General features: G+C 43.5%; 1 protein-coding gene across 5 annotated transcripts in view; it reads left to right on the top strand.

Annotated features, from left to right (window-relative positions):
• The window catches only part of AMPD2 (adenosine monophosphate deaminase 2), a 262,492-nt gene that overhangs the window by 205,016 nt on the left and 36,899 nt on the right, over positions 1-20,577 (top strand). For all 5 annotated transcript variants that reach the window (XM_082246180.1, XM_082246181.1, XM_082246182.1 and 2 more), the window contains exon 13: positions 8,275-8,401. In XM_082246180.1, the coding sequence (XP_082102306.1) occupies positions 8,275-8,401 (127 nt within the window). The remainder of the gene's footprint in view (positions 1-8,274; positions 8,402-20,577) is intronic.

The following is a 20,577-nucleotide window of genomic DNA, read 5'->3' as shown; positions in this document are numbered from 1 at the left end:
GATTGAGCCACGATCTCTACAATGTGTTTGCTCTACTACTGTTGCAATTTCTGGTACCTGTGCTCTGACTGTATGTGTTGCTCGATATTTTGTACCTCCTTGCATTGGTCTGTATATCTTTTGTACCAGTTCTTCTGCTACTGTTTGCACTTTGGAATTATTTATGAGCTCAATAAAAGTTTATTTTCTTGAAAAAAAAAACATCATAGGGGCCCCAAGAGTGTCTTGTTGGCCTGGGAGGTGGCTGAGATCCTGGATTAGGCAGAAAAGTTTGTTCCAGCCCTCTCTGCTGTGCACATACCAGATGTGGACTGGCAGGCAGATTACCTCAATTGTCGTGGTGTTGGATCAGGGGGAGTGGTCCCTACACCCGGAGGTGTTTTCATCTCCTGTGTGTCCGGTGGGGGACACCCCACATTGACCTGTTTGCTTCTCGACTCAACACGAAGGTTCGTAGCCAAGTCTCGGGATCCTCTGGCTGACGCCACAGACGCACTGGTGGCTCCTTGGAGTCAGTATCGGCTGATTTATGCATTCCCTCTCCTAAAACTTCTGGCGAGGCTTCTTTGCAGGATAGGAGTGGAAAGGTGTTCCGGTCATTCTGGTGGCCCCAGACTAGCCTTGCCGGTCTTGGTACGCAGACCTGATAAGGTTGGTCACCGATCCTTCCTGGAGACTTCCTCTCAGGGAAGATCTGCTGTCTCAAGAACCGATCTTCCATCCTGCTTTACAGTCGCTGGCTTTAACAGCGTGGCTGTTGAAAGCCAGGTATTGAAGGATAGAGGTCTTTCTGGTTCATTGATTCCTACACTACTGAAGGCCAGGATGTCTACTCCCAGGAAGATCTATCATCGTATTTGAAAATCGTGCTTTTCATGGTGTGAATCGTTGAAGGTGCACCCTCGCTTGTTTTTGGTGGCTAGGGTTTTACTTTTCTTCAAAAAGGTGTTGAATAGCAGTTGGCTTTGGTCACTATCAAAGGCCAAGAGTCGGTTCTGGCTGTGTTTTTTTTCAATGCCCTTTAGCTACGCATGTCCTGATTCGCACGTTTATTCAGGGGGTTTGCAATATGGCTCCCCCGAAGCGATCCCCGCTACCTCCGTAGGATCTGAATTTGGTAATATCTGTTCTGTAAAAACCTCACTTTGAGAGAGAACATTAGGGAGATTCCTCTGCTTGCCTTGTCTCAGAACGTTGCCTTTTTGGTGGCTATTACCTTTGCCCGCAGAGTATCTGAATTGGCGGCATTGTCCTGCCGCTCACCTTATCTGGTGGTCCACAGAGATAAAGTGGTACTCCGACCTAGTCAGTCGTTTCTTCCTAAGGTGGTTTCTGATTTTCATTTGGATGAAGACATTGTGCTGCCTTCACTTTGTCCTAAGCCCAAGCATTCCAAGGAAATGGCATTGCATTCTTTGGATATGGTGCGGGCGATCAGGGTTTACATGGAGGCCACTGAGTCTTTTAGAAAATCAGATGCTCTTTTCGTCCTTACCGAAGGACCTTGTGAAGGATTGACTGCGTCTACTGCGACCATATCCAGATGGATCAGGCAGACGGTAATTCAGGCTTATTCACCCAAGGGTCAGATTCCTCCTTTCCCAGTGCAGGCGCATTCTACTAGAGCGCTGAATGCTTCTTGGGCTTTTCGCCATCAGGCGTCATTGCTGCAAGTTTGCAAGGCGGCAATTTGGTCGTCTGTGCATACGTTCACAAAATTCTACAAAGTAGATGTGTTGGCTTCTTCGGATACTTGCTTTGGCCGCAAGGTTTTGCAGGCTGCTGTTTAAAGAGAATCTTTTTTTGTTTCTCTTTAAGGGTGTATGTTTTTTCAAGGTGAGCTCCAGTTGTTTCTGGTTGAGCTCCATGTTACCTGATTGGCTAGGTTTAGCCTTTGGGGAAATACATCTTGTTGCGTTGTCTTCCCACCCCTCATGATTATATTGCTTTGGGACATCCCTATCATCTCTGACTAGATGGAGCTGCGTCTGCTGTCACGATAGTGTCAGATTTGTCCGCCGCAATGTCGCAGTCCCGATAAAAATCGCTCATCGCCGCCATTACTAATAAAAAAATAAAATGTACATAAACCTATCCCGTAGTTTGTAAACGCTATGACAATTATTTTATGCATTTTGAGATTTTTTTTTACCAAAAATATGTAGAAGAATACAAATTTGCCTAAACTGATAAAAAAAATTAGATTTTTAAATTTTTTTTATTGCGAATGTTTTATAGCAGAAAGTAGAAAATATTGGTGTTTTTTCAAAATTGACTCTCTTTTTTTATTTATAGCACATAGCACAAAAACGAATAACCGCAGAGGTGATCAAATACCACTGAAAGAAAACTCTGTTTGTGGGGAAAAAAGGACTTTAATTGTATTTGGGTACAGCGTCGCACGACCGCGCAATTGTCAGTTAAAGCAATGCAGTGCCGAATCTCAAAAAATGGCCTGGTCATTAAGGGGGTAAAACCTTCTGGGTCCGAAGTGGTTAAAAAAGTGCAGCGCTATTAGTGATATATAAATGAATGAATATAATGAAAGTCCATGTAAACAGGCCCATTAAACTGTGAAAGATAAGGAGATCCCTCAATCCGTGAATAGTGATGAAAGATTTGCAAAGATGCCACCAGCCTGTGATTTCACACCACGCTTACCCTAATGTATTGACCCACCAATAGGGTAGGTCACATTCACTTTAACAATTGGAAGCAGAATCCAAATCTCTGGGATGAAGTTTTCTCAATCAGATCAACAGCACCAGACATGATATGGCAGCTACAGGCAAAGTGATGTTAATAGACGGCATCTGCCTGGGAGGAGCTAGGGGGCAAACGCGCGCCGCCAGCAGGGCGCTCCCGCTCCGATCGTCAGCAGGGAAGCTGGCGCGCGTGTCAGGCGGCTCCGATTGCCGCCTGACACCGGCGATATCTCCCCGCTGAGAGAAAAGGACGGATGGCTGATGTAAACACAGCCGTCCGTCCTTTTCCCTGCAATAATCACAGAGGCTATGTGATCCTGCTATAAAGGATCGCATGTCTCTGTGGTAATTTCAAAAGCCCAACCCCCCCCCCCCCACAATTAGAATCACTCCCCTAGGCTTACATTTAACCCCTCGATCACCAACAGTATTAACCCCTTCCCTGCCAATGGCATTCTTACAGTAACAGTGCATATTTTTAGCACTGATTACTGTAGTAATGTCACTGGTGCCTCCAAAAGTGTCAAAAATGTCAGTTAGGGGTCCGATCTGCCTGCCGCAATGTCGCAGTCTCGCAACAAATCGCAGATCGCCGCCATTACTAGTAAAAAAAACAATAAAAATTGCATAAATCTTTCCTGTAGTTAGTAAACGTGATAACATTTGCGCAAACCAATCTAAATACGCCTTTTGCGATTTTTTTTTTTAGCCAAAAATATGTAGCAGAAAACAAATTGGCCTAAAATGTTAAAAATTTTGATTTTCAATGTTTTTTTTGGGGGGGGGGGGGAGGGGGGGAATGTCCTATAGCAGAATGTGAAAAATATTGTTTTTTTTTTTCAAAATTGTCACTCTTTTTTTGTTTATAGCGCAAAAAATAAAAATCGCACAGGTGATCAAATAGCACCAAAAGAAAACTATACTTGTGGGAAAAAAAGGAAGTCAATTTTATTTTGGTACAGCATCGCACGACCGCGCAGCTGTCCGTTAAAATCACGCAGTGCCAAATCGCAAAATAGGGCCTGGTCATTAGGCAGGAAAATCTTCCGGTCCAGAAGTGGTTAATGAAAGGATGCGCCAAGGAGCGTTCAGATGACTAGGATTTCATGCAAATAAAACAACCCACATAGCATAATCTCGATTAAAATTTTATATAGTGCAAAAAAAGAGTAACACTTACATAAAAAAAACCTTGGGAGAAACATGTAATAGATGTACATCCATCTATCCAGTCTGGTCTTTATCTCCCTATTTCTCCAATAGGCCTTTTATATGCAGATTTTTGCGCCAATTTCAGTTCTCTTGGTGCTCCATTTTATACAGTAGTGATCTATGCGCTCTCTGTATGTTTTTCATCTGCTCTCACATCTTCTCCAGCAGCTTGATCGTGTATATCGAGTCTTTCCTCTACTCGATTGAGGACCGGTCCCAAGTCAGCCTGAGCTGCAGCAATGTCTGTTTCCAATGACCATTCCAGTTTTGCCAGCATCTCCGCCAAGACATCTTTAGTTAGTGGTATACTTGCTTGGGCTTCCTGGGCCATCCCTATGTCCTTAGGTGGTATCCCTGGTTCTCCCGTATGGGCTTCCATCTGCTCCTTGTTGTATGCTTCAAGGCTCCCTGTGGGATTACCCCCCATGCTTCTCGGGCAGCTAGATGCTAAGCCACTGGAATGTGCACCCATTGTAACCTCCATTGCAGGTTTTTGCTTTCCTCCCCCTGTACAGGTTGGCATTGTCTGTCTTGGGCTACTGTAGCTTTCCTCTACTGTATTACACTTGTCGCTGCTGACATGTACCGCTGGGCTAGGGGCTGTGTGCATCACTTTTCCACCTCCTGACATATTTGATTTGCCTCTCAATACTTGCCCCCTCTTTCAGCTTACAGCCAGGCAGGTTTGCCACTACTTTCCAGGGGGGACCAGCCCGTGCCTGAATTGTTATACTTTCAGAAAGAGACACGGTTCTACCTTCCACTGTATTAGTGTATAGTGAGTAGATAAGTAGATGGTTGGCTGGTTGGTTAGATGGATAGGTGGATGGATGGATGGGTAAGTAATATAGTCACATGCTAGATAGTCCCCTCAGAACACCCATATATTATTCTAAACCCACACACTGAGATCTGTGAGGGACATCCATTTATCTATGAGTGTGTGAGTGCACAGTCAGCTGGATCCACACTGTTATATAAGGTATAAAAGATAATAGAGTTCATATGAGGGTAGCTGCCTAGTTGCGTGGAGCCCTTTTATTAGATCCAGATGTATATTGGTCATAAGAAAACGGATAGATAGAGGAATGGATGGATGGGTGGGTAAGTAATATAGTCACATGCTAGATAGTCCCCTCAGAACACCCATATACATTTCTGAACCCACACACTCAGATCTATGAGGGACATCAATTCATCACAGTAGCTTCCTCCAATCAGCTCTTCCTCACCTTGTGTGCACTCTAGAAAAGAGATGACATCCCATTCAAGTGAGCTCTGGGTCTGTAAGTTGAAGGACCTTTTGTTTTTTTTCTGCCAGTATGCAGCCTCACTTAAACAGCCTGCATACTGCCCTGCTCATCATGTGGCCGAAGGCTTCCCTGAAGAAGGCAGAGATTGGCACAGGTGCCGCTCCTCTGTTGCTGAAGCACCGATATCCAGGCTAGTGTCCAGGCTGACAGATAGCAGTCGGGGAGCTGTGGGCAGGTGATGGAGTAGACGCACATAAGTGCCAATCCATCTCAGGCTCTGGTCCCGGCGGATCTCTGTGTGAGCGGTCAGCAGTGGGAGGTAAAACATATGTCCGCTACCCCAGTGTGGATGGCATCACATGCACTGAGCACCTTCCATCGGGTACTCACAGGATTGACATAGATTACGAGGTTTCAGCTTGTCCAGTATGAAAGAGTCACAGTAACCCAGGCACTAACTGAGTTTCAATAGTCTCATACGCACCAGTAGCTGGAAAGGAAATTCCAGTTGGGAGGTTGAAAAGAACTGTCAGATTTGAATAGGTAAACTTTATATATAAGGTTACCCATTATGCTGAATAGTGAGACAACACAGTTAGAGAAAAACAGTAAGAGTGTAAGTTTCTCCACACCTGTGCCCTATGAACTACTTGTGTGTGTAGCTCTGCTGTATGTCTTGTAGGATAAGGATGTAGTATATACTCCAGTGCCATTAAGACATGTAAGCCAGGAACCAGTATATTAAAAGGTACCAGGAAACCCTGTCTTACATTGTGTACATCACTGGTCCTGTCCAGGGACCAGAGTTTACCCATTGTGGTAGGCATACCCTCAGAGGACTCTTCAAGGTCTGGCTGCCAATGGAATGGACCACCTCTCTGGACCTGTATAACACCCTGAGACTAACCACTGTCCTTGCACCATGTGCCAAGTTGAGTGCCAAATGGGGGATCCGGTGCCCAAACCAAGCACTACAGGCAAGCTCTGCAAATGTGGGGTCCAGGTATGGACCAAAGGTATGCACGACGGTCACTAATCTGGCATCTGCTAATGAACAATGAAGGCAGTGAGCAATCACATCTTGATAAAAGTGTCAGTCGGAGAAGGCTACTATGCACCGCATCCTAGCATATTATGACAGACTTATCTGCAAAAGGAGCCCTCCAGCTTAGCAATATCATGGCTTCCATCTTCCCCAAGTGTTCTTCTTGGGTTTCCTATCTTCAGCTGCTTGAGTGGCCAGGCTGTGGCGACATAACTCCAGTGCATGTGCACAGGAGTCACATTACCACAGCAAAACATAAGAGGATGTATACACCACTCAGAGGAGTAAACAAAAAGCCTTCCAGCATGGGTGCTGAACACGCTAAAGACATGTGTGAAATGCATCTACCTGTACCTTATGTATCCTGTTCATGTTTGGCTTATACAATAAAGGATTTCACTTCATTCAAGCCTCTGGTGGTGTGTGGCTGACCTTTCTTCTATATCTACATTACCATGGCACACAGAGCAGGTCTGTGTCTTCTGTTATAAAAAGTCGGCCTGTCTGTAAATTTTTACTACCATTTTAAGTTGACAGCATTATGGCTAGTGAGGCTCAACACTTTGTAACAAATCCTGCTACTGGTTGCAGGCTACAGTACGTTTCTGCCTGCATTTACAGAGCATAAGATTACCCTAGTGGTTTGCACATTATTACTAAAAAAGGCTGCAAGTTTAGGATGTAAGAAAAGTTAAAACTATTTACCCAGATTTACGGTTTGTTTCATTGCTGATTAGGGAATGTTATATAGATGCCTAATGCAGATGATGTATTAAAATATGAGGTTATTTTCTAAAGGAATAGAATACTTTAGCTTAGTGAATAAGTTGAATCCTTGCTAACAATCATCTCTCCATGTGAGAACAAAAAAAATGTTCCTATGAATTTCCTTTCATATGATTAGGTATTCTTTGCAAAGTGAATTTTCACCTACCTCATTCACAAAGGTAGGTGAAAAATCAACTTGCAAAGTGAATGCTCTAGTCTAAGAGTTCCCAAACTGTGGGTCCGGAACCATTGGTGGGTTGCGAGCTGCGTTTGAGTGGGTGACGTTGAGAAGGAAATCACTAAGAGCGGGCCAGCTTAAATTGTGCTGTGCGAGCCAGCGCAAATTGCAGAGAGCCAGAGCAGCCAAATTGTGATGGATTCAGGACCACGCCCACGCAGTTTACGGAGGCTGGTTTGCATTTCCCCTGAGGAGGATACTTGCATCAGTATGTATGTAGGCTGTTATGTAGGATATGTTTATGGGGTACAGAGCCGGCTCCTCGGTCCTGCTGGTGGCAGCGGTGGTGGCTAAACTGGCAGCGGGAATCTCTCAGCTATAGGGGGCAGAGACGGCAGCCTCAGTGTCATAGGAGGACCAGGTGGCCCGGCGGTGTCAGGAGTTCATGGTAGCTTCTGTGACCCCAGTGGAAGATCTGAAGGAGAAGAGCCAGGACACCAAGACCAGCATTGAGCTCCTCATCATGGAGACTCTGGGTGAGGTGTGCTGGGCCCTGGAGAGGGCAAACAGGGGCTTCACCTTCAGTGTGGACTGCTGGGAGTGGAAGGAGGGTGAGTGCCACATAGCCTGCTGATCAACTGGTGGTTGATTTCTGTCCTCTGCCTGCCTTATACTGTCTATGAGGGGGCTGATTACTTACAACTCTGCTTATATGCCACACATGCCACAGATTTCTGACCCCTCACTTAGAACATCTGGCAAGTGTATTCAATAATAAATTGAAAAGGAATACATTTATATTTTTAATTTAACATCCCCCTCCCTTTAAAATATGCATTATTATTATTTTCATTTATACAGCGCCAACAAATTCTGTAGCTCTTTACAATATTCAATTACAAGCAAGTGGGTCCCGAAAAATAACTGTATTCAGAAGTGGGTCTCGGCCCAAAAAAGTTTGGGAAGCCCTGCTCTAGTCTATTCCCTTAGAAAATCAACCCTGCTTAATAGGTTATAGTGAGCTATTTTTCTTTTTGAACCTGTTTTCAGAATCATGTAATGTTGTGTTTTATTATCATTTAATATTACTTTTCCATTTTGCTCTCCCTTCAGTGATGTGTTCCGGAGTAAAAAGCAAGTTAATAATTTCCAGGAGATTTTGGAGAACATTTTCCTGCCTCTTTTTGAAGTCACTGTGAATCCTGCCAGTCATCCAGAACTGCACCTGTTTTTAGAACATGTGAGTCATGTGGATCCTAACACTTACTACACAACTCTCTGCTCATTCGGTTTATAGATTTTCAATGTTTGATTACTGACTCGTCTGTATAAATGAATATATCACTTACAAATTTAAGGGCAATGTGCCTGAAATCAACAATATTATTGAAATATTTTAACAAAGTGGTACATATCAGTTTACAAATCTGGGGTCCAAAACAGATAAACAACACAAATAAGGGGGGGGGGGAATAATAGAGAGGGACCCGCATGTCATTGACGATAGATACAGTAGATGTAAACTGCATTGTCACATGTAATAGTTAGTCGCAAGTCCTATCAGTGTCAATTGACTGCCTGGTCTGCAGGTATAGTAAATATGGAAAAATACAGTATAAACCCATATGAAATAAAAAATACCTAATATACTGAATAATGTATTTATATTAACCACATCTATCATATACAACATTTTTTTTTTTGTTTTGTTTTTTTGCAAAAGTTGTCATTAAGGCTGTTTTAAAAATAACTGGATTAAAGTATTCTTCTTGTATTTGCTGGGAGTTCAGCTTTAAGAACTCCCCAAGGGGGGAGAGTCACTAAAACCTGTGCACACAGAATCTGGTACAGCTGTTCATGGTACCCAACCAGCTTCTAACTTCTGCTTGTTCAATTAAGCGTTGACAATAAATCCTAGAAGCTAATCGGCTGATTACTTTTTAAATAAACTAAACCAAACTTAAAGACTTAAAGCGGAGTTCTGGCCACGGGAGGGAAATTTAGCTAAAAATACCCCTGGGACAGTCAGGGCTAGTACATTCCACAATGGATAGCCTCTGTACTGTCCCGGGTCGTGCTTACCTTTTAGAAGAAGACTTTAAAAATTTCTTCTCCAGCGCTGCCATCTCGGATGTGGGCAGCTGAAGCCAGCGCGTCCTCTTCTGTGTCCTCTTCAGTGTCCTCTTCTCCCAGAATGCGCCTGCGCCGGCCCCGCTCGTCACTTCCGGTGCGGGCGCATCATCCCTCCACAGCTTCTGGGCATGGCCAGAAGCTGTTTAGCAGGGAATGAGGCGCCCGCACTGCAAGTGATGAGCGGGGCCGTTGCAGGCGCATTGATTCCTGGGAGCGATGACATTCAGCTCCCAGGAATCAATGCAAAGAGGAAGTGACGGCATGGGCCGCGGCCCCAGAGGGAGGAAGTGGAAAAAAGGTGAGTATATTTTCTTCAATAACAAGGTAAGTAAACAAAAAAAAAAATCGTAACTATCCATTTGTTTTTCAGGTGACCAAGAGCAAGCGGATGGCCCAAAAGGCCGGAACTCCGCTTTAAAGCATAAAATGTGTATCTTAAATGTATAGTACATAACACAGGCAAAGAGTTCATAGACCCTGCATTATAGGCTTATGCCCTTCAGTGATTGGACACTGGCAAAGCGTTTAGGAGCACACACCTTTGGGTGCCTCCCCTAGAAGTTTTTTTTTGTTAGTTACCTGGTGGGGGTGGTGGGCCTCTTTTCATTTGCTGATAAATTATTCTTAACTAGTTCATTATTTTATAATTTTATCTTCAGATTCTTCTATTCTTCCGTCACCTCCTAGTACCACAAATAGAAGCAGTGCATCTGCATTGCGGCAACCCCAGTAAAATCTTGGGAGCTGTACCTGGACCCCACGCCATGGATATGGTCTATAATGTTACTTTGAGCACTGGATCCTGCATGGGCACTCACCTTGACACATGAGTGCAAAGCTTTGTATTCAGCTGCAAATGTGCTATGCAGGTCCAGGGTCTTGTTTCATTGCTGTGGAACCCTTCTATACTTTAATACACAGACAAGCATTATAGACAGGTAAATCACGGTCACCCTGTATATAATCATGGTATATCTCTGACTGTTTAAAATGGGTGTACTTGCACGCTGCTATGTTGTGCTATTGAATGCTATAAGACTACAAAACTTACAAAGCGGATCACTCACACCTATACATACTCTCTAAATGTGTATCAATGTGCAAAATTATATTCAAAAGTGGTGCCGTGCTCCCAAATACTAATGGGCTAGTATCCCTTTAAATCTGTTTGCATAGCAATTTTCTGAATCAGCATATCATATCAAACCATATATAACATTAGTAAACAAAACAAACAATGCATCAGTCTATAAAGCACTCACTTGTGTGAGTGTCGATATAGGAAATAAAAAACAGGGGATCTAGTGCTCTCTGCTTAGAAAGGGTTTATTTAGGCAGCAGATACATAAGAAGTGCACTTACATTTGTTGGCACTCAAAGCTGTGCGGGCTATCAGCACATCAAATCACTCTCTGCTAGTATTCTTCCGTGTATCGGCGTGATGACGCATAGGCTCCTCCCCCGTACGCGTTACGTAATGAACTTCGTCAGCCCTTTCTAAGCAGAGAGCACTAGATCCCATGTTTTTTATTTCCTATATTGATGCTGGTATATCTGGAGAGATGAACAGGAGGTCGTGTTAGGAAGACATATATATGCGTGTTTTGGCTCTATAGAGCCTCTCCTTGAGGTGAGCTGCTAGCGTGTCACCGGTCACGTGGAGCACCTTTTGAGTGGAGCATGCAAGCACCCTTAATCACTTATAATTTGGATGAAGAAATTTATCACTTTTTGGCACAAATTATGATTCTGGGACTATATTATTTTTGATATATTACCTGATTGGGACTTTTTTGCACTGGATTTATATATATTTATTTATATGTATTCACATGTATAGTATTATCAACACTGATTTATTTTGATTTATCTTTATTTACTTATGCTCACTTGGCGCAGCAATAATTTTATATATTGAGTTCACAGGTGTTTTTTGTGTTTGGCACTGATTGCTTGCAGCCTAGTACACTTGATTGCATATTGATTTATTGATTTATTTTGGTTTTCGCTGATTATTCTTTTTTCACAAAGAGTAAAATTAGCCCATTTTTTTGTATATTGTGAAAGATGATGTCACGCCGAGTAAATAGATACCTAACATGTTACGGTTTAAAATTGCGTACACCCACGGAATGGCGACAAATAAAAATCTCCATAGGTGACGCTTTAAAATGTTTTAACGGTTACCAGTTTAGAGTTACAGAGTAGCTCTTTATTTAGAATTATTGCTCTTTCTCTGGTGATCGCGGCGATACTTCGCATGTGTGGTTTGAACAGCGTTTTCATTTGCAGGCGTGACTTCCGTATGCATTTTCTTTCGTGCACGAGTTCACGGCGACGGGGCGCTTTAAAATTTTTGGGTTTTTTTCCTATTTATTTCATTAAATTTTTTCATTTTAGCACAGTTTTAAAAAAAATAAAAAAATCTGATCACTTTTATTGCTGTCACAAGCAATGTACACATCCCTTGTGACAGTAATAGGCAGTGACAGGTACTCTTTATGGAGGGATCGGGGGTTTAAAAGACCCCAAACCCCTTCACTGCACTTCAATGTATTCAAAATGCCAAAATCGGCATTTTTAAATACTGACACTTTTTTTAAATTTGGCGCCTTTAGTCACCGAGCAACCCGGACGTGATGTCATCACACCGCTTCCAGGTTACTACATCGGAGACCCGATCAAAGCCAAATCCAGCTTTGATCGGGACTCCAACCAGCCGGCGAATGTGCCAGCTGGTTGCTTGGGTTTCCCGGTGGGACGGGAGAGGCTGGCAGAGCCGCGGGGGGGGGGGAGGGGGGCCCTCCCGCTCGCTGGGGTAATGGGCGAGCAGCTCCTGAGCTGCATCGGCCATTACCACCTGAAAGCCGACTGACGGCTCTAAAAAATGGTACCGGAATGATGACTCTAGCTGCAAGCATCACCCTGGTACAACCACTTCTCCGAGCCAACGTAGTGTTTTTTTTTAACAGAAACGTATTTATTGATGTTTCAAACAACATTCACAACACAGTATACAGAAGAATATGCAGCAAAGCAAACATGGTACAAATCAAAGATCAATATTGCACAGTAGTCAAGTATAAACAATTAAAAACAGGAGATTGACAGGTACCAGGATATACACTAAAGACTGTATAAACCCTTGCCCCAAATGTAGTATAAGGCACATTGACCAAAAGAGGTGAATCCCCAGTGGGTAGGCGAGAGGGGACGAGGCAGAGAGAGTAGAGAAGATGCGGAGGAGCAGGAGAAGGAGGAACCGAAGAGAGGAGAGCGGCAGGAACGCCAGGAGACAGCAAGGTAAATAGTAGAGAAGTAGGGCGCAGAGGATCAGTACATCACATTACCACCTGAAAGCCCAACCAAAGACCCCAAACCTTGTCAAATTTCTGTGGACAACCCCTGCCCATGTAGGTGAGCTTATATAGTGGCAAGACAGAGTCAACCAAAGGCCTTCCAACGTGAGTTGGATAAAACGGTCCCTGGCCGAGATCATCCTAGACACATAGACCCAACCCCTCCTCCCAGGTGTCTTCATCGGGGGATAGAACATCATCCCCCCCCCCCGTGGGCAAACAGTTGGGGGCAACCCCCCCTATACCAGCAGACTATCCATAGATACACCAAGGAGAGTATACGATCAGCATTTTTGGAGATCAGGAAGCACTCCACAGAGTTGGGAGCCAATGTGAGGGCCCGGGGGAACTGGGACTGCAACGCGTGCTTTAGCTGCAGGTAGCGGAACAGCATGAAGGAGGGGAGACCAAATTGAGAATGGAGTGTTGGGAAGGGGAGCAAGGCGCCAGCTGGCATAACCTGCTGAAGCTTAGTGACGCCGAAACCTATGCCACAACCCCAGGTTCGGTATGGAACGGAGGCGTGGCAGTTTGGGATTCCCCCAGAGTGGGGTATGGGGGGAGATCGTGTCAGGATCTCCAACCGTGCCCGACATCAAACCCCAAACCTTGACCGTGGTCCGCATCGGCACCGTTAACAGCTGATGAACCCCGGGTCCGCGGTACACGAGGTTACTAAGCGCCGTGTATGATGCCATTATCGATTATATATTAGAAACAAGTAAATTTTTAACCCCAGCATTTCGGACAATAGGTATATTGATATGTTTAAAAAACTTGTTAGAGATGATTTGGATACATATCCTGTTAAAAAATCTCAAGAATCCCACATTATAAGGAAAGGCATAAAAAAGCTGGAGAATAGAAAGGAAATTGTAATTTGTCCAACAGGGGGTGGGTGGTTGTATTATCTAAAGATCAATATAAAGCAGAGATGACCAATCTGTTGGAAGACAGCAGTACATATGAGATTCTGACTAAGAACACCATGAAAGAGTACAAGAAAAAATTTGAAAAATAATAAAATATGGAGCAAAAAAGGTCATTCTAAACAAAAAAGGGGAAAAAAACGTGATACCATCTACTTGTAAATTGCACATTATACAAAATATAGAAACTACTAATGATACTGTATTAACAGCAGCAGATGTATCTTCGTTATACATAAACATAGACCATAAGAGCCACACGCTGACAAGTAAAACATAAGACATTTATTATCAAAGCCTTAGATTTTTGTTTAAAACAGAATTATTTTTGGTATGAAAATTCTTACCTCCAAAAAGGAGGTGTGGCCTGAGTCTCGACAGAAACCGGAGGATGACCGGAACCGGGGTAAAGGCGTATGACCTGTGAAATCTCCACTTTAACAAAGTTTATATGATGCATTTCTTACATTCAGCTGTATTCCATCTGCCACTGCTCTCCCAGATCATATTGACAGTCAGGAATTGCTTTTGCTCATTTGTTTCTTTTGTAATTTTTTTCATTATTACATGACAAGAAAATGTAGACAATTGCAAACATCTTTGCAATTCTTTGCCCTAGAAACATCTTTTTCGTGTCATTTTAAAAAGAAAAAAATATAGAATGAAATGTTTGCACTTTTTTTATGATAAAACTACTTTTTTTTTTTTAAACATATTTATTTTTTTTTAACATATTTTTGTCTATAGCTACCATAGAAAATAAAAAGGTTTTTGTAAAAATAATATTGCCCTCCAAAAACAAAGTATGTATTACTTTAAATGTGAAAAAACTTTCCACGCTATCCCTGTGTATAACCCACCTATTACTCAACTCTACTGTGTTACTATAGGAAGCAGCTAGCACCACTATGCATCCAACTACCCATATAAAATGCAATAGATATATATTATCCTAAAATAGTGCCATGCTCTCCTTCAATAAAGTGCATACAAGTTATAGTGCATAAATAAATATCTGAAAACAGTGTAAAAATCATCTATATATAATAAATTCAGAAATCTTTTCTTTTAAACGTATATAAAGTTCATCAATAAATGATTCAATGTCTGTGAAAAAAAGTGCAGTGCTATACACCAGAAACTCTTCATCAATCGCCTCTGATCACCACAGTGCCCTTCACCCCACCTAAGGGTGTCTTCTCACCTGCTTTAACCACACTGGGCACTTAAACCCCCTTCCTAACCAGACCAATTTTCCGCTTTCAGTGTTCTCACAATTTGAATGACAATTACTCAGTCATGCAACACTGTACCCATATTACATTTTCATCCCTTTTTCACACAAATAGAGCTTTCTTTTGGTGGTTTTTAATCATCACTGGGTTTTTTTATTTTTTGTTCTATAAATGAAAAAAGACTGAACATTTGGTAAAAAAATGCATTTTTCTTTGTTTCGGTATTAAAGTTTTGCAAAATTTTAAATTTTTCTTCATAAATGTTGGCCAAAAGTTATACTGCTACATATCCTTGGTAAAAATAACCCAAATAAGTATACATTATTTGGTCTTTTTGAAGGTTATAGAGTCTACAAGCTATGGTGCCAAACATTAAAAATTGATCACACTGATGGCCTATCTCTTTTTCTTACAATGACCCCTTTTTGGAAAGCAGACATTTCAAGGTATTTAGTGAGAGGCATGGTGAGTTTTTGATGTTGTATTTTTTCCCACAATTCTTTGCAAAATTACAATTTATTTTTCTTTTTCCACAAAATGGTCATATTACCAAGTTATTTCTCACACAATGTATGTGGCCAGGCTGTGTAAAAGTCTGTGTAAAATATACTTGCAACTTCACCCCAAAATACATTCTGCTACTCCTCCTGAGTATGGCAATACCACATGTGTGAGAATTTTACACAGCCTGGCCACATAGAGAGGTCCAACATCCAAGTAGCACCTCCAGGTGTTCTAGGAGCAAAAATTACACATATAACTTCCTGACAACCTATCACACTTTTTAAGGCCCTGAAGCACCAGGACAATGGAAATGCCCACAAAATGACCCCATTTTGGAAAGCAAACACCCCAACACATAATCTAGGAGGCCTATTGCGTGTTTTGAACATGTAATTTTTTTTCACAAGTTGTTGGAAATCGTGGAAAGAAAATGAATACACATTTTTTTTTTTTTACACAAAGTTTTCCATTTATAAGATATTTCTAACATATAGCATATACATAGCAAAAATGACACCCCAAATGACACCCCAAAATAAAATGGGCATTTCACAATACAATCCTCAGCATACACAGCCCCACCTTGTCCCAGCGTGATTATGTCACCGCCCACCTCAAGCGTAGCGCCCAAAAGGCTTTCTCAAAGGTTCAGGCTGTGATGCTTCCGTATCATGGTGGCGGCGGTTTTTCAGATACCATTTGAACTAGGTGGAGCTGTGTATGCCGAAGATTGTTTTGGAAAATGCCCATTTTTTACTTCTGAAATGTGTGGATTTTTATATGGAAATAATTTTATTTCTTTCTTACTGTAAAATCCTTTTCACTGATGTTTATTGGCAGACACAGCTCCAGAATCGTCTTGATCATTGGGTTATGCTGCCCCTACAGGAGTAGGACACTAGGCAGGAAAAAACTTTACCACACCTATGGGGCAGTCCCAGGGGATATACTCCCCCTCCCTGCTATAGGCACTCAGTTTTGTTGTGAGCAGTGTCAGAAGAAATGTAACCCAACTCAATAGAGTGGTGGGTGCTGTGTCCGTCAATGAACATCAGGGAAAAGGATTTTATGGTAAGACAAAAATCCAATTTCTCTGTCGTTCATTGATGGACGCAGTCTCTGATCTTCATATCAGTAGGGTTTGTCTGCTTAAAGCGAGGAAAGCGACTTCTAGAAAGATCTATCATCATACATGGAAGTCGTATATTGCGTGATGTGAGTCTCAAAGCCAGAGGCCTTTAGAAGAAAATTGCCAAGGCCGAAACCTCACCCTTGATAGTACTTAAGGCTAACTTTTGATCAACTCCTGAAAGCTAAGATCCGAGCCACGAGTAGGAGCGAGGGGAAACCCCAAGAGACTCACAGCATGCAATTTACGACTTCCATGTACGATGATAGATCTTCCTAGAAGTCGCTTTCCTCGCTATAAGCAGAGTAGGAATCACTGAAGCAGACAAACCCTACTGATATGAAGATCAGAAACCGTATCCATCAATTAACTCAGAGAAAAGGATTTTACGGTAAGACAAAAATCCAATTTTTCTCTTTCGTTCATTGACGGACACAGCTCCAGAATCTTCTTGACCATTGGGACGTCCCAAAGCAGTGTTAAACATGAGGGGTGGGAAAAAAAACGCAGCAGAAAAAATTCCAAAAAGGCTAAACCTAGCCAGCCAGGTAACAGGAACAACTTGAGCTAAGCTGAAAAAACATACACCCTCAAAGAGGACTAGTCCTCTCAAACAACAGTCTGCAAAACCTTGCAGCCAAAAGCAGCATCCGCAGATGCCAGCACTTCTACTTTGTAAAATTTTGTGAAACTGTGCACAGACGACCAAGTGGCTGTCTTGCAAACCTGCATTACTGACACCTGATGGCGGAAGGCCCAGGAGGCACTAAGCGCCCGCGTAGAATGCACCTTAACAGGGAAAGGAGGAACTTGACCCTTGATTGAACAAGCCTGCACCACCGTCTGTCTAATCCACCTGGAAATGGTTGTGGCAGATGTGGCCAACCGCTTGCGAGGTCCATCCTTAAGGACAAAGAGTGAGTCTGATTTCCTAAATGCATCGGTTGCTGCCAGGTACACCCTGATCGCCTGAACCACATCCAGAGAATGCAAGGCAATCTCTTTAGGATGCTTAGGCTTAGGACACAGGGAAGGCAAAACAATGTCTTCATTCAAATGGAAACCAGAGACAACCTTAGGAAGGAACGACTGAGAAGGGTGAAGCACCAGTTTATTTCTGAACCACCAAGGAATCTCATGAATATTTTCGAAAGGCGGTTTCTGAAAAACCGACAGTACCAAATTGAGATCCCACGGGGGTAACAGAGACTGGGGTAGCCAAGTGGCGGACCCCCTAAACAAAGGTGTGAACCAAAGAATGCGTAGCCAAGGGACATTGAAACAAAATCGCCAAGGCCGAAACCTGGCCCTTGATGATACCCAAGGCCAGGCACTGTTCCACACCTCTTTGGAGGAACGAAAAAATTCGAGCCACAGAAAAGGAACAGGGTGAACCCCAGAGAATCACAGCACGCAATGTGCGACTTTTAGAAGCTATGTGTAAATGTATGTAAATCAAGTTGCGCTAATGTGATCTATGGAGGTATAAAGTCCACAAAGTCCCAATATTGATGACAGATGGAAAATATCTTGGGTAAGATCCTGAACTCGACTCCCTTAAGAGTGTACGCTTACCAGATTGAGGTAAGAATAAAGCGGATATGCTTAATCTTGTCACTTTGATAGATGATCCAGGCCCGTGTGAGCAGTGAACTCGGAGGTCATTGGATCATGTAAAAAATACAAACAAACGCAATAGCGTAAAACCCAACAAAAAAATATAGTATCACCTTGAGTGTGACTTAAAGTGGAGATTGGGAAACGTGTAATAGGCTGCCACCAAGATAGCAGAGTGAAACAAAAAAAATTTTATAAAAATTTATAAAAATTTTTGGGGTGAATAACCCTAGCAAAACAGATGCAGGATAAGGTGCAAAAAATATTCCAGTTGGAGTTGCCTCTTACCAGACAAAATTAACTTATAAGCCCAAGTGAAAGATAAAGTGTTGAAGATATGTGTTTGGACCATCACCAACTAGATCAGCCTCTTACCAAAAACAAGTTTAAAGCAAGTGTGTAGAAATCAATCCAAGTGACACAGGATGCAATACCAGATAAGCACCAGTAGGGGTCGCCTCTTACCAGATGTTAAACTCAGTCAAGCTTGTATGGAAACCAATAATCGGGGTCCAAACATGAATTCTGGGATCCTCGTGTGTCCAGAGCAGCCACGATCTTCAGATGCTTCCTGTCAGCCTCCTCACATCTCGGCCGAGTTTCCCACCAGAGACACAGCTGATGAAACCCCTCCGGATGAAGCGACCATTCCCCCTGGTCCAACGCATATGGACTGAGGTAATCCATCTACCAATTTTCCACCTCTGGAATATGCACAGCAGAGAGGGCTGGAACGAACGTTCCACCCACCTTAGAATGCTGGCTACTTCCCAAGCTGCTAGGACACTTTTTGTGCCCCCTTGGTGATTGATATATGCCACGGCCGTGGCATTGTCCGATTTAATCTGTCCTGGGCACCCCTGAAGGCGAACCGTCCAATGGGCCAGACAAAGTCTGATCGCCTGAAGTTCCAGTATATTGATCGGTAGTCTGTACTCCTCCAGAGTTCAAACCCCCTGAGCACAGTCTGAGCCCAAGACACCTCCCCACCCGAACAGGCTGGCATCCGTGGTGACCACCCTCCAGTACAGGGGAAGGAAGGATTTTCCCTGTCAAAGCACCGGAGAGTGAAGCCACAAAATCAAGGACCCTCACATACCCAGACTCAACAGAATCAGATTGTCTAGAGACTGTGGGTTTTTGTCCCACTTGGCAAGAATCTCTCTCTCTGCGGAGGTCTCGTGTGGAATTGTGCAAATGGAACCACCTCAAAGGTAGACACCATCATGCCCAGCACCCGCATGCTTATCCAGTGGAAGAAACACCCCAGCTGAGGCCGAGTCCAGGGTCAGACCCAGATAGTCCAGCTTGGTGAACAGAACCAGAACAGACTTCTGGAAATTCAATATCCAACTGAACTCCCGCAGAGTCCAGGTTGTCCTTTAGAGCAGACGGAGACTCTGCTCACAGAAGATCGTCCAGGTACCCCAGTACCGCAATCCCCTGCTGTCGCAAGTTCGCAACAATACGAACATCGGGGCCAACACTTTTGTGAATACCCGAGAAGTTGAGGCGAGACCAAAGGGTAAAGCCACAAATTGATAAGGCTCCTCGCCCAAGGCAAAGCGGAGGAAGCGCTGATGACCGAGATAAATCGGAATATAGAGGTAAGCGTCTTTGATATCGATAGGCTAGAAGATCCCCTTGATGAAGGAATGCCACTACCGTACAAATGGGCGCCATCCGGAACTTCTGTTCCCACACAAAACTCAGGGCTTTGAGGTCCAGGATAGGACGAACTTTGCCTTCCTTCTGGGAACTGTAAACAGGTTTGAATAAAAACCTTGAAAACATTCCGAGTTTGGATCCGGTACAATCACCCAGTGTAGTAGCCAATCTTGTACCGTCCTGAAGAGACCACGCAAGCGGTCTGGGGACAAGTGCAGGTTGGAAGGTAAAAACCTCTCTGGAGGATAGGCCTGGAATTTGATCTTGTAGCCAGACTGAATCAGCTCGTGGACCCACCTGTCTTGAATCAGGGAGGTCCACAGGTCTTGAAAGAAGCAAAGACATCCCGCACCCCAAATACGGGTAAGGGCGTCCCTTCAAGCAGAAGAGGGTTTGTCTGCAGGCCTGGAAGGACCTGCTCTCGGATTACAAGGCTAGGGCCTACTTGAACCTCCAGAGGTGGACCTAACGGATTTGGATCCTTTGTCCTGAGATCCTGAGGAATGAAAAGGCAGCGAAAAAAGGACCATGTGTCCGACGAAACTCCTCGGGGCCAGCATAACCCAATGGTCAAGATGATTCTGGAGCTGTGTCCCTCAATGAACGAAAGAGAAAACTACCTTTATTAGTGATTTGCACTCTTGCCTCCTATATGACTGACAACACGCTGAGAGCCATGGATTTGGAGTGTATAGCCAGTGGAAGCAGTGCCTCTGCAAAGCGCATATAGACCTCCTTTAATTAGTGAGGTCCATTCAAGCAGGTGGGAAGACACCCATAGGTAGGGGGAAGGGCACTGTATTGATCAGAGGCAATTGCTGAAGAGTTTCCGGTGTATGGGA

The sequence above is a fragment of the Pelophylax lessonae genome (assembly GCF_965119305.1).
Source record: "Pelophylax lessonae genome assembly, chromosome: 2".
Taxonomy (NCBI): Eukaryota; Metazoa; Chordata; class Amphibia; order Anura; family Ranidae; genus Pelophylax; species Pelophylax lessonae.
The sequence above is the reverse complement of the archived record's forward strand: the minus strand, read 5'-3'. Positions and strand labels throughout refer to the sequence as shown.